At 37.0% G+C, this 15,656-nt stretch overlaps 2 protein-coding genes and 1 pseudogene across 2 annotated transcripts in view; 1 reads left to right on the forward strand and 2 right to left on the reverse strand.

The window, feature by feature from the left end:
- LOC136029082 (endoplasmic reticulum lectin 1-like) overlaps nt 1-15,656 on the forward strand; it is a gene marked incomplete in the record, with an annotated part of 524,377 nt that overhangs the window by 331,704 nt on the left and 177,017 nt on the right.
- LOC136029653 (endoplasmic reticulum lectin 1-like) lies at nt 13,329-15,565 on the reverse strand. Its single transcript, XM_065708154.1, has 2 exons — nt 15,416-15,565; nt 13,329-13,748 (listed from the first exon to the last, which is right to left on the reverse strand). The coding sequence occupies exons 1-2, from the start codon at nt 15,563-15,565 to the stop codon at nt 13,329-13,331; spliced, it is 570 nt and encodes a 189-aa protein (XP_065564226.1).
- The window catches only part of LOC136029083 (endoplasmic reticulum lectin 1-like), a 39,255-nt pseudogene continuing 37,134 nt past the window's right edge, over nt 13,536-15,656 (reverse strand).

A 15,656-nucleotide genomic window follows, 5' to 3' on the forward strand; every position in this document is an offset into this window, starting at 1 on the left:
AAAATAGTTTAAAGTGAGTTTTCTGGGGTTTTCACATACGCTGATTACGAAATTGACATCTAAAATTCAGTATAGAAAAAGAGTACTACGGAAAACGGGGGAACAGGGGAAAGAGGGGAGAAAAGAGAAGAATACAGGGTAGGGGTAGAAAGCGGTTTGGAAGATATTTTCTGGGGTATTCCTATCTGGTGATCATGAAATTGAGATATAAAATGATATACAAAAATTGATTAACATAAAACGGGGAAATGGGGGGGGGGGAGGGGAAAAAGGAAAATATACAGGGTAGGGGTAGAAAGCATGTGGAAATGTGTTTTCTAGGGGTTTTCTATCTGCTGATTATAAAATTGACATCTAAAACAAAGTTCGAGAACAAATACAGGAGATCTATAGAGGTTCGGCTACCCCATAGGTTCGGAAAAGGCAAAAAAAAAAATTCGAGAAAGAAATACGGAAAAATACTGAAATTACAATATTCCGTATTCCTCGCCGTTATCGACAAGCGCGTGGGTTCGTCAACATAATCCTGTTCTAATTCGACATCCAATAAGAGAAGCAAGGTAGACTAGTCACCGCGGAGTTCCAGTGCCAACGACAAAACCTATCCTGACGGAATGACATCTAGCGGATCCAATAGTCCCCAGTCTCCAGCAAGTTCCCTGAAGAAAATTGTAACAATGCTTGGAGGGTTCCATACACGAATGAGCTTCTTAGGGGCCATAGGCTATATAATGGAAGGGTCGGGCCTGAAAGAGATGTTAGAACTTGTGTACGGGGAGAATACAGTGAAACACATTTTCAGCGGCAAAGCGGTTGCAAGAGCAGTAAGAGCTCACGAGCTAGTCGACGCATCACTGAATATTTCACTTTTGTGCCTGGCATATTCGATTCCGTATGGCGAGAGACCTTCCGACCACGAAGATCTTGTACGAGTCTCCAGCGTGTATGACGATTTGGTGGATGGAAAGATTTCTGTGGAAGAAGCGGCTAACCACGAAGCCCTTCAGGCGATTTCGCTACGCCTCGAAGCCTTAAAATCGTCTCTGAAATCCAGCAGAACTGCGAAACTATTCATGCAGTATTCCGAGATGGTTTCGATCTTTCGGAAGTTTCCGAAAGCAGAAAGGACTGGAGACTGGGATCTCTACTTATCCTCTCTTTCTGATATGCTCCCATACCTCGCAGCTGCGGGGCATAATCTTTATGCCAAGTCAGTTCGTCTTTTTCTTCAGATGATGCAGGAACTTGAAGCATCGAATCCACAGCTCTTCGAACAATTTGCAAGCGGCAAGTTTATTGCCCGACGAAGTGATCGTTTTTGGGCTGGATTGGCTCCAGACCTCGTCATCGAGACAGTCCTGATGAGGAGCTTAAAAACAGATGGAGGGCTGACAAGAGGAAAAGGGATGACTGAGCTTCAGAGAAACATATGGACAATGTCTATGCCAGTACTCGCTTCAGTGAATGATCTAATGCAGAAACTGACGGGTCTAGAGTACAGTTCTAGTGAACAGCACGTTACTGCAACCGCAGCACGAATACAGAGAGATACTAAGGATCTACTGACGTTTCTTGAATTTTCTTGAATTCCTTCTAGAGAACTCTCCTTTCACTAGTTCCACAGAGCTTAGAAGTATAGGTTCCGGGCTGATTGCCCATAAAGGCGTCAATGCAGAGGATGCTAAAGCTGTAGGTGAGCTGATCCTCCAGCGCATGGATGGCCAATCCGTCGAAAGTTTTTCATTCAGGAAGAAAGACAAAGTCGTTACACTGGCATCCGATGGGAACATTAGGATAGATGGCGAGATTTTGCATATCGATCCTGCACTGCTTTTTCAACGTCTTTCGACTGCTGCCCATACATCTGAAAATGACATGGCAGAAACTCTACGTTACGAACTGTGCAGTTATCCGCCCGCTTTGTTTGAGAATCCTGGCATAATGCGTCAGCCAGACAAACCGGCACTAGCGAAAGCAATATGGAAAGAAGCGAACACGGACTCGATTCACCACCTGCCAGTGTCAGATCGTGTCACTGTAGTTGACGGAGGTTGGCTGCTTCAGCAAGTACCTTGGAAGATTGGTGATACTTATGATTCAATCTGTGACAGCTATGTTAGTTTCGTTACTCGACGCTGTACCTCCCCTACTGTTGTCTTCGATGGATACAGCGCTGGTCCAATCACGAAAGATGCTACGCACAACCGACGGTGTAAGGGAAGCCAGCATCAAGTGATCGATTTCAGTTTAGGGGTGAAGCTCCAGAAAAAGAAGGAAGAGTTTTTGAGCAACTCTCAGAACAAACAGCGAATTATAAGCTACATCGGGGAAAAACTCAGAGCCAAAGGATTTGAAGTCGTCCATGCGAAGGACGATGCTGACTATCTAATCGTGAAGACTGCCGTAACGAAAGCAGAAAACTCTGAAACAATAGTTCTTGGCAACGACACTGACCTTCTGATTCTACTCTTGTATCACCTCCCGCCTAATGCAAAAACACTTTACTTCGAATCGTCAACGAACCCAAAAGAAGCGATAACACGGTTCTGGTGCCTCAACGAAGTGCAAAAAAAAATGGGAGAAGTATCCAGGCTGCTTCTGGTAGGGCACGCACTCTTGGGATGTGACACGACCTCACGAGTTTTCGGACTTGGAAAGCAAGCTGTGCTACCTCTTTTGAAGAAGAGCGAAGTGTTCAGAAAAAAATGCGAAGTGTTTCTGGATGAATCATCGTCCAAAGATGAAATTGTGAAAGCGGGTGAATATCTTCTCCTCAGCTTGTATAAAGCACGACCAAACGAAGATCTCACTAAGCTGCGACATCGAATTTTCTTGGAAAAAGTTTCTTCGTCTAATACTACGGCATTTGTTAAGCCTGAAAGGCTTCCGCCAACCGAAGCTGCAGCTTCATTCCACTCCCAGCGAGTGCGCCTCCAGGTATCCCGTTGGAAAGGGGAACCAGCTGACCTCGACCCGGCTGACTGGGGTTGGGTCCTCAGAGACCATAAATACTCACCTGTGATGACCCATTTGTTGCCCGCACCTCAGACTCTTTTGAGTGTCGTGAGATGCAACTGTAAGACAGGCTGTGAGAACTCGCGATGCAGCTGCAAGAAAAATGGATTAGCGTGTACGTTCGCGTGCGGAGAATGTCAGGGTATCAACTGTTTGAACAGGGACAACGAGATTGTCGAAGACGAGGAGCTCGACTAGTGATATCAATGCTGTGTTTTTCAAGTCAACTATACTGCCTTCGAAAGTGCAAATTTTACATATAATAGCCATTTTATATATAACTGCCAAGCGGTTGTTTTCTTTATGTTTAGTAATTCAAATGGTTGTAAGAAATGTCTGTGATTCAAGAAAGTACAAGTTTGATACTTAAGCGAGTTATTTTGTCCATAGGCCTACTTATTAGCCATTAGCAGCTGGCTCAGGAGTCAGGCCTCCCTTCCCCTTTTCCGTTGTTTCCTCCAGTTTTGTTCGGTTTTCATGGTTCTCGTTTTCTTTCCTTCATTTTAGGGGTCAGTTTCGTGACCAGCAGATAGAAAAACCCCAGAAAACACATTTCCACATGCTTTCTACCCCTACCCTGTATATTTCCCTTTTCCCCTCCCCCCCCCCCATTTCCCCGTTTTATGTTAATTGATTTTTTTATATCATTTTATTTCTCAATTTCGTAATCACCAGATAGGAATACCCCAGAAAATATATTTCAAACCGCTTTCTACCCCTACCCTGTATTCTTCTCTTTTCTCCCCTCTTTCCCCTGTTCCCCCGTTTTCCGTAGTACTCTTTTTCTATATTGAATTTTAGATGTCAATTTCGTAATCAGCGTATGTGAAAACCCCAGAAAACTCACTTTAAACTATTTTCTGGTCATGTTCGGCATTTTTCCCATTTTCCCCCGCATTTCCCCCTTTTCCCCTGTTTTTCGGGTACTCGCCCCACTCGGATTTATGGGGACTTTTAGTATGTTGTACAGAATTTTTTTCTGATCATTTTGGTATCATTTTCGTTTATATTGCAATTTTGTCCGGGTCAAACCCTAAAAGTCCTGGACTAATAGGTAGGCGTGCCTAGTTTACTTCTCGTTCCAGGCAATCTAACGGTCCTATGTCAATTTTAAATTCTTGGTCAACCTGCCTGAGACTTTAGGCGGGCGTACCCTGCTAGAAGATAAGAAACAAGTATTGGTCCATTTTTCCCAGAAATATTTCACCGAGTGAAATATTTTTGGGATGAAAGCCAAGGTCAAAGATAATAAAAATCATTTTCGATTCAGAAGAAATGTATCTAATAAAGTCATCGCCTGAAACTTTAAGAGAAATTAAAATGGAAAATATATGTAATCGAACCCTTAAAAAAGAAGACTTGGATCTAGGAATTGAATAGGAAATTAAAGCAATTGAAATGTGTAAAAACTAAATATGAAAATTAACTTGTTGTTACTCTTAATTTTAAAGATGATGCAGTTGATATCTTTGCATCGAAACGGTTTGATTCTACAGCAACTAATTTTCAAAAGAAATTGAAAAAAATTGATATAGATATGAATTTAAAGGTTGTTGAAAAAAAGGGAAAAATTATAATGATTATCTAGATATTGATATCGAACAATCCACTAAATATTGAACCACGTTAAATTATTACATTTTATCAGTAGTATATATGAAGTACTTAAAATAAGTAAAATATGTATCAAACCCTTATTTCACAAGACCTGTTTTGATCTTAAAGCTCCTGATTCGAGAAAATGTAAAAATGTTGGTAATTTTTATTTAAAATGGTGTGAATTCAATTGAAAATGGGGTAAATTGGATTGACTAATGACGTGTTCTAGAACCCTTGTTTTCTATATTGCTAGTTATATTACCTTTTATGAATAAGGTAAACATAACACCCGATGACTTATGTTATGCTTTTTCCGAATATAACAATCGCTTTACTCGGAATTCAATTTTAAGCTCATTATAAACCGTCGCTAATACCTTAATCTAATAATTTTTTTTTCTATGTTTTATCCTCGTGGTAGCTTTTGTCCAGAATTTTGATGATGTATCAAAATTGCACAAGTAAGGCATTCCTTAAGGTCCATCGTAGCTTGTACGAAAGCCCCCGCCTCCAATATTGGAAAATGGCTATATACACCCTTTAAAATATTGCTTTATTCTCAAAGCTCGTACATATGTAATTCGGTATATTTAGTCGAAAAACTGAAAAGCGTAAGTATCTCAGAAAATACAATTATAAGCATTTATAACATTATCTCTGTATATACAAATATTGATGTAGCAGTAGCTAAGCAAGTATTAGAAAATAAAATGAATGAAAATTATCATTTAATAGAAGTTTCAACAACAGGAATAGATTGCGAGATTTTAATGACCTTGGTTAAACTCTGTAACAAGTATTCCATACATTTCGAATTCCGTAATTCTTTTTACCTTTATTTTACTTTCTTTTTATTTGCTATAAAGGGCTTGCCGATGGGAACACCCCTCTCCGGGTTACTGCCTAATATTTATGTAGAACATATTGAAAATTGGGCGTTAAGTTCATATTTCTTGAAACACATCTTTTGGGGACGTTACATGGATAACGTAATTGCACTTCGGAATTATGGGGGAAATGAACTTAGGGTTTTTTTAGATTACGTTAATGCATATGATAGAAGCTTATAATTTACCTTAGAAATTGAAATTGTAAATAAAATTTCATTCTCAGATATGTTCATTATTCGCAGCATAGATAAACAGATATTTGCATTTTAAATCAAACCATCCCCCACAAGTTAAAAGAGCTGTCGTAATCTCTCTCGTCGATCGTGCCCTAAACATTTGTTCCATTTCCCTCATCACAGCAGAACTCAGGTATATACTTTTTCAAATGGGTATCCTGTCTTATTTTTTAACAATACAATTAACCAAAGACTGAAAAGACACTCCCGTAAAATCAATGGTAAATTACCATGTGAGAATCCTGATAAGCTCTCAAACATAATTTGCCACCCATGCACCTGAAAAATAGCTAAGAACCTTAAAAAAGTTTGCTCACCAAATAATCTGTATGTAGTATTTACCGATAATTTCAAAATCATAAATTTCCTAAATTCTGGTAAAGATAAAACCCCAGTTACACGCCAAAGAAGGGTCTATCAAATACCATGCGACTGTGGCTAATACTATGTAGGTAGAACTCATCAGAATTTAGAGAAACGCCTCCAATAGCATAAAGATGACACGGTATCACCAAAGCTCTAAGTTCTAATATTGCTAATGTTTTTTTTATATTCTACTTTAAGAAGCCATGTTTCTGAAAATCCTAGCCACAAAATACTTTTTGAAGAATCTATCCTTATTAGCAATGACCTAAGTATTAAGCAGGCAGTTCGAGAAGCAATTGAAATGATAATTAAGAATAATAATAATATTTCCTTAAATACGGACTTGGGGGAATATTCAGTAAATACCCTATACACAAATTTAATTAAAAATAATCATATAAAATATATATAAAAAAATCAGTAGACATTAACACAAAACCAATTACAAAAAGATCTTTGGGGTTAGCAACCAAAAAGGCAAGATTTGCAATAAAAACGTGTTTTTAATTATTCTTCTTTCATTTCAATAAACAGCCTTGTTTCACCTCATTTTATTTATCCATCCTGGTTGAACTTCGCTTAAATAAGGATACTAGGACTGTTTTAAAAATTTTTCATTTTAGTTTTATTAGCTGTATGTTGTTGTAAGTCTTTCTTCTTTCATTTGTTTATGGTTTGCTGAGGACGGCGCAGGAACATAGGCCGAAAACATCCATTCAAATTAGAATTCCATAGTCTTACAAAAAGAATTCCCTATTTGTTGTTCTTGTTTTTGATGTTTGTGATAGAAAGGCAGCGTGGTTTTCGTCACTATTTATGACCCACCTATGTTGTTCAGCATAGTTGAATGGTCCACAGCTATGTATCTGGGGATGTCACACCCCCCCCCTCAGCTTTCTGGGCCAGAGCTTTAAGTTATACAATTCGTCCATTGCTTACATATAGTATTTGCTATTGAGTAAAATGAAAAAGGGCATTAGGGCGAGCCTTTCAGAGAAAGTTTAAGGGACTTATAAAGGAGGTGAATGGTAAATATTAGTACTTGTCATAAACCAAAGAATAAGAACTTAAATATTGATGATACTGAATAAAAGAATCGCCTTTTTATGGTGAATTAAATACAAAAAATTTTTTTTTGCAACTGAACTTAAGAAGCAACTTTAAAACTAAAAACAAACAAAAATTATACCGTATACGAAGGGATTACCCCACTTCCTTCTTTTTCACGATAAAGGTTTTAGCATTAAAAAAAGCTTCCCATACTCATTAAAAGGCCCTTGTGTTACAAGAGACATTCCTAAGAAATTGGGATTGACAGTCAAACTTTAGAGCAAAGAGCAAAGTATTGAAGAGGAGACAACCTCTTCATTTATGGAACAATATTTGTAAATTTTTAGTTTTAATGTTGCTGATTACTTTCAATTGAATTTTTATTTAATTGCTGATCTTTTTCAAAAGGCATCGGTAAATTTGTACTACCCCATTTGAAAATTGCTTCTTTTCATGGGAAAATCCTCCGAGGAAAGTTTCTACCACAAAAATATACATCTCCCTTAAAAAATCGTTCCATGCTATTCCATCTTTGCTAGACTTTCAGATCTAATCATTTATTTTTTCCAATCATTTCAGAAATCCCTTTCCATAGAATTTTTTTCCCAGAAATTAAAACGCTAAGAATTTCCAATGGATAATTGCCTCGGAACGATGCAGAATTAAGTTGGCAAAGAAAAAACAAGACAACTAAAAAGAATTTCATATAAAAATTTTTTCAAACCCCTCCGTGAAAAAAACATTCCCTGTAATTCCACCCATGCAAGTTTCCCTCCCAACAGAAAATTATCACTGTGAAACTCCATCCCAAGCACAAAATTCACTCCATCATCCCACCTGAGAAAGTTCTGTACACTTCCCAATAACAAATACAAGATGTAAACAATGGGTGCATTTTATATCTTAAAGTTCTAGTTTTGGAACATTTGAACTATGCTGAAAAAACTACTATCTCAAAGTTTTTGGGAGAAAGGGATAGGAAAGGGAATCTAGTAGCCCTCCAATCTTTTTGGTCACTTAAAAAGAGCACTAGAACTATGAATATCCGTTCAAATAAGCCCTCTTGTGATGTTTTACCATCATTGGTTCGACACCATAACCCCTGGGGAAGATTCTACGTTTTTGCAGATCGGAGCTTGTAATCTCTATTGTGGATTTCTCAGATACGTTGAATCTAATGGTGTGATTTATGTGAAATATTTTTGGACTTATAGGGGTGTTTCTATAGGCACAAAAAGTGAGTCGGGCAATCTTGAGCCCTATTCTTTATTTATAAAAAGTAATGTATATTCAAAATAGATTGTTTTGAAGTAAATCATTGAAACTAAGGTTTAAAAATTCCAGTCGAAAAATTCTAGTAATGGGCGCTATCAAGAAAGGCTGTAAGTGTTGATGTTGCTGAATGTTACTAATGCTGTTGTTTTCAATTCAATTTTGGATACTTAAAACCAATATATTTAATCGCTATATATTCAATGGAGCATTTAAGCTTATCAAATTAAATATTTTGGCTGTCCTCCGACAAACCCTAATATCCACATTTGAGTAAGTTATGAGACAAAAGCAATAACGTAACTTTTTGAAACTGTTTCTGTTGCAATACCATTTCTAATGCCTTGAAATGTCACAAAAATAGAAAATAATTCACTGATTCCAAATATACCAATTACAAATCCGTTGTATATTTTAAAATGTAAAAAAAAGGTAGATACTAAGTTTTGTCTATGTTTTCCTAGCGAGGTCAACATGAGATTCAACTGCCAAGCATCTATACTTGATTACAATTTAAAAAAAAAGTTCGCAATAATAACGCACCTTCTAGCATACCAGATTTTGAGGAATATGCACAATCTGACTTTAATTTTCTCCATATGGGTCATCTTCGTCTGTTGTCGAGTCTGGAACAAATGTGAGCGGAAATTTTTACAAAATTATTGCCTTTTGCTCGGCATCATTGGGTATAATTTCTATACAATTGCGTCATTTTTTTCTTTGGAAATGCCTCTTTGCCGAATCTGGGTCAGGTATTTTCCTCTGGTTGAATGACTTTTGAAAAAAGTCAGAAATCTCAACTTTATTGTTCTCATGGGCTTGTGCGATAAAATAGATTTCGGGATCCATTACAGAATTCAAATCCAACAATATCTTTCAAGTAAGGCAGCATGGCCTTCTATGTGGTAGTTCCCTTTTTTTTAATCCAATTTCGGATGAAAATGTCCATTTTGATGGCAATTATTCTTTTGTCCGACCCAGTGACAAAAGTAAGAAAAAGAGAAAAATCCTATTCAAGTTCTATTTGTTTCCATAAAATAACAATAGCAAAAGTAATATCCCAAAAGGTTCAATGGCCCGTTACTTGGGAACAGACATAGAATAAATAACTAATGTGTAAACTTGGCATATAGATGCTATACAACGTCTAAATATGAACCCACAAGGAAAAGAAACCAACTCACCGACAGTTCCCACGAAACAGCGACCCTCCTATCATCCGACAATAAAAAACAATTTAAAATTCTCTCCGTCATCGAGGATCCAACGCGAACGAAACAACAACCGCGAAAAAATTAAACCATAAAACAACTAAGAATTATTTAATATTTACCTTTCATAAGAAACTTTTCAGCCGTCTCTTAAAGGAGCCAAGTGTTCGTGACAGCCAAGTCTCAAAGGAACCAAGTTCGAAGCACGCCCCACCATCACGGCCAGACTGAAGTACAAATGAACCGAGGAAGTAGCCGGAATCACCAAATCCTCCCAGTTTCGAACTGTGTATAAATTCACTTCCCCTACTAGTTGAAGTAGTCCAGAAAAACAACATGGGAGATCTAACTGGAAGTATTGATGTACTAACGAAGATAGAGATACAACATAAATACCTCTAATCTTATGGAGGTCAACAGGAATGTGTGTACTCGACTGGAGAACTCTTGCCACTTTCTCATGAAGACGGTGAACAGGAGCAAGTACGGAAGGAAATGTAGACATCCACATAGACGAACAGTAACATATATAAGGGTAAATGAGAGAGACATATAAAAGACGGAGGGTAAAAAAAAGGTAATAAACGCTTTAATTTTCGGATAATTCCAAGTCCACGGGAAATGTTCACTCTTATTATGTGAACATGCCACTTAAACGATAAATTTTCATCTAAAAAAATTCCCAGGAATCACACATATCGATCCTGGGGGCAACTTATGGAACCTCTTGGTGTAGGAAGATCAGTAATTGTGGGACAGCTCGCCTTTACGAGAAAAAAATAAAATGTACGGCTTTTTTAGATTCAAAGCTAGTTGATTTATGTCAAACCAATTGAGTATCTTCTCAGTGATTACTTGAAGCTTTAGAATAAGGGATGATTCATTCAGAGCCACAGCACCTAGAGTAGTGTCATCTGCAAATGCTATCAATTCTTCTCGACTATCATATGTGAACACCGACGTAGTCTGAGAGTCAAATTTTTGACACAATCCACAGCGTGTTAAAAAGTCGCTAGAGGTCGTTCACATAGATGAGGAAGAGGGTTGGCCCGCGAATAGAACCTTGGGGTACTCTGTATCTAATTGGAACTTGTTTTCTGTATCTTCCATGGGGATAGATCTGTCAGTGAGGTATGAAGAGAACCAAGACAATGCTTGCCTACCCACACCATGATTAAAAAGTTTACCAATAAGGATCTTGTGTGCAAGGCTGTCAAAAGCTTTCTTTATATAAAGAAAAATGGCTGCAGGAATAAGATTAAAATCTAAAGATCGACGTAAAAACTGAAAAGTCTATTACAAGCATGTTCTGTAGAATACTTTGCGCGAAACCCAAACTGATGCTCACCAGACGTTTGAGCATTGGCCTTTCAAATATCTTAGAGAACGCCGACAAAAGAGAGATCGGCCTGTAGTCTCAGGATCCTTACGGTCACCTATTTTAAAGAGATCTATCACACGCATCAGTATAAGACGTTGGGGAAATCCTCCTAGTAGAAAAGACCTATTAATCAAATGATAAGTTGGGATGATAATCGATGGAAGGGTTATATACTTTAGCAGAAATTTGGTCAAAATCTCCTGAAGAGTTTTTAAAGACAAAACAATATTTCTAAATCCCTGTACCGTAACTACCTCAAGAACTACCAATTTCGAGCATGAGGGGCCTCGGAACTGCTTCCAAGACTGTGACATTGAGCAATAAGAAATGCTATTAGTAGTTCCTTTTTTCACTGTCTACGTAAAGAATTTTTTCATATGGTATCATGTTTGGTCCTTTTCTGTGACAAGTTGATCGTCTACAATGAGAGAATAAGAAGACCTTTTGGCTTTAGGGATGGCCAGCTAACTTCCTTATCACGTCCCACGTCTTCTTTATATTTTTACCACAATCGACAAATCTCTGTATAACATACTGTTTTAACTCTGCGAATAATTGATTTCAGTGTAATACGGTACAACTTAAATGATCTAACTTAGCATCACTCGATCTGTTTTTATACTCTTTCCAGAAGTTCTGCTTCCTTTTTATTGACCTGAGGACTCCAGATGTTAAGCAGGGAGCTATGGTTGTTGATCTTTTTGATCGAGAATTTCTAAGACATGAAATTCTTCCTTAAGTGTCATAAAACCTGCCAAATATATTGTAATAATTACCCAAATTAATATTTTCTGGTAAAGAGAAGTCCCAAGAAGATTTATCACGATTTTCTTTCGATTTATCCAGCTCCACTGGTGAGCAACAGAATTTCAGTTTATCCTGGGGGACTAATCTTTGTAGATTTTGGAGGATTGGAACCAAAGCTGCAAATGGGAAATGGTCAGAGGTATCAGAAAGCAGTACTTCGTCCTTAATGGAGCGCAGTGATGAAAAATTATTGTCAATTAATGCTGATGACTTGTTTGAAATCCTTGTCGGTATTTTTATATAAGGAGCCCATTCATATGAAATTAGTAAAGACAAAAGATCAGGTTAGGCCTGCATGGATGACGACTCTGCGGTTGCGAAAACGACAATTAGAGCGTGTTAAAAATGAAATGAAGAGCGAAGAAACACGCAGTTAGGAAGCATACGACACCGAGCACGTAAGCAAGGCAAAAATTAAAATAAAGAGCAAAGACGCATGCGGTTAGACGAAAAGCGGCGGCGTGTCAAAAATGAAAACGAAGAGCAAAGACACACGCAGTTAGAAGACATGTGAAACCGATCATGTGAGCGACCCAAAAATGAATATGAAGAGCAAATACAGAACTGAAAAATAAGAGCAGAAACACGCGGTTAGAAGATATGCGACACCGAGCATGTAAGCAATTCAAAAATGAAAATGACAAGCAAAGACACGGGTGGTTAAAGGACATGCGAAGCCAAAAATGTGAGCGAGTCAATTAAAATCAACCTGGACAGCGAGGATCTAAATATGTTAAAAGAAACAAAGGTTCGGCGATATGTCTTTAATCATGACAAAAGACAAGTTGAAGCAACAGAAAAAGTTTTTGTCTCACCGCCTGAACAATTAAAAGAAACAAAGGTTCGGCGATACGTCTTTCATAATAAAAAAAAAAAGACAAGCCGAGGCAAAAGAAGAAATTTTTATCCCACCCCTTAAACAATTAAAAGAAACAAAGGTTCGGCAATATTTTTGTCATAATGACAAAAGACAAGCCAAAGCAAAAGTTAAAGGTCCAATAAAAACACATAATTATACAAAGGCGCTACTTCTAATTTAAGGTCCATTTGGACGTCATGACATCAAGAAAAGGCTCCAAGTATATGCGTTTAGAAGACAAGCGACAGTGAGAATCTTTATATAGAAGCCTGCCGCGTGCCGGGATCCAGTGGCGAAGCCACTGGGCTCCTAGTACTATATATATATATATATATATATATATATATATATATATATATATATATATATATATATATATATATATATATATATATATAACGTCATCAACACACATATATATATATATGTATATATATATATATATATATATATATATATATATATATATATATATATATATATATATATATATATATGTATATATTCCATTTAACGTCATCAACTGACTTTATTCACTTTCTCTCTGATTTTTTTTAGTTAGAAGCTTTTTTTTAGTCACGTCGATAGACAGCTGTAATTTTTTGACTCTTATATAAATACAAAATATAGAAAAGTCACAAATTAACCCTTTTTTTTAAGAACGTTTTGAAGATCAATTTCACCATTTTCATCAGCTTCTTGTATCAGGGGACATAAGAAACCAGCTTCAACGCCAAGAACATATTCACACTCATGAGGCTCCAGCAAGTACAAAGAAATTGCATTTTGTGTTAGTCCAGGTTCTTTGCACTTAAGCTTCACTTCAACACTTCTTGATTTTTTCGTTGTGTCACATACACTACCCCCTGTATAATACTGGGATACTTGTTTCCTCTCTGAATGAGGTTTTGGACGTTTATTTGTATGATCCTGAAGCCATTTTAAATGATTTTCTCTGTTAAAGGATCCAAGATGAATAACAGTTTTTGTGCCATCTCCCTCCTCATGGAATTGGTTTACTTTCTTTCCATAACAAAACTCGTATCGCCACCAACCAGTCCCCTAAAATTGACAAACTTACTGAGCCATGTTAAACATGTCAAACCCTATTCACATACCATTAATAGAAAAGACAATACAAGAAAACGCAAGAAAAAAATTACAAGCAAAGGAAATTGGCACCCGTTTTTAATACTAGTGATATGCAGGACAGTATAGAACATTGTATTTTGGTTTCTGTACATACCTTTTATATCTGTCTCGTTGGTATAGAAATCGAAAGATTATTCGAATGTTAGGTCGAGCTATACCAGTTGGGTGTCAAGCTAAAAGAAGAGGCTTACCTTCGATTAGGTATTTTCCATCCCCTCGTGCAGTTACCTTGATTTGTATTATTGTTCTTTATATTTAATATTATCAGAGGAAAGTTTCCTTTGGATGTATTTTTTTCTTTTGTTTTTTTACATCAACTGGAAACGAAACACGACACTTGTCTGAATTGTTCTTTGGTTAATTTCAATGATGCGCAAACACAAATAAGCCATTAGGTGATAAGCCTTATATAAAAACTGGATATTTTACTTATATTTGTAAATACAAATGTAATTTTACAATCCTTAAATTTGTATCTCCCTTCTTTTTCACTGAGTTATAGTCTAAAACTGAATTATTGTAGATAATGTAAGATGGGTTGTTTAGCAAAAATCTTAAATTTTTTAAACTCGATCTGAGCTGATGTTAAAATATGGATCGCACCTGTGGAATACGAAATGAAATGGAAAGTTTTTGAAAAAAAAACATTTTTTTTTTGTCAAGATCTGATTGCAATACCCAGCTACTATTTAATATAAAATGTTGAACTTTACAATCTAGATTTAAGTCCTTACTACTAATCAGTATCAATTTATTTTATAGGTAATTTTATCTTTATGTCTGTTTTAGCTTTCTCATTTTCGTCTCTTTGTTTCTTTATAAGTGAGGAAATATGTCATCCTTCGCTGATTCTTACGCATCCCGGGCTTGTCAAGATTTGACAAACCTGAGATTATAGCCTGGTGGAATTTGGTGGAACTAGCAAAATCTTATCATTTTCCAGCATAAATTCTTCTGATTGCGTATACTTTTAAAATATGTTTCAAATTATTTAAAATTATGAGCAATTTATAGATGGTACTTTATAAAATATAGTAGTTTAAGGTGCATTCCGTTGTACGTCAGGCTAGACATCCTTGCACAGACACTCGTCAAGGCAGTCCCCACTCACACTTAATATTCACTGCTTCTCTGAATGAGTTGCAGCGAAGCATCCAATCCTGCGGCTTAGAACTCGAAGATTCCAATTTCAGCCAATCAACAAGCTTCTATTATCGCCAACCTTTTTTATATGCAATTCAATTTTTTGTCAAACGATGTCTATATGCGTGTATGTCTAACGGGGCATCTAAGCTTAGACACAGGCATATAGCTAGATACATGACTTGACAGTGAAGTCCATTTGGACAAGGATAAAGACATGATTTTATCTCGAAGATGTTGCTATTTCAGTTTTAAAAATAACTGAAGAAACTCGTCAGCACTCAGAAAATTAGCATAGTTAAAAATCTGAAATGGCAATATCAAACAGGAGTAGTTGTTTCAACTAAATACCTGTAATTCAGTAAAAAGTATACCGTCCTCCGAAATTCATTCCAAATATTATTTCCAGTTTCTATCAGCTTTTATGCCTCTACTAGCCCTGACAGTTCCCTGGCGAGGAAAGGCTGGGCATAAGGTGTTGGAGCTGCTCTGGTGCGGTGAGATGGTTTGGAGTCTCCATTCCGCCAATAGTTTCTTTCTCCGTCTCTATCTCTGACAGGCAAATCCTGTTTGCTTGGCCTCATAGTGGCATCAACTTTGACATTTCGCGAGTTTCCCTAACCCAAACTGTGACTAATAACAGCGCTGCAGGATGACCTTGAGGAGTTGCACTCC

Source organism: Artemia franciscana, chromosome 7 (genome assembly GCF_032884065.1).
Source record: "Artemia franciscana chromosome 7, ASM3288406v1, whole genome shotgun sequence".
In the NCBI taxonomy this organism is placed as follows: Eukaryota; Metazoa; Arthropoda; class Branchiopoda; order Anostraca; family Artemiidae; genus Artemia; species Artemia franciscana.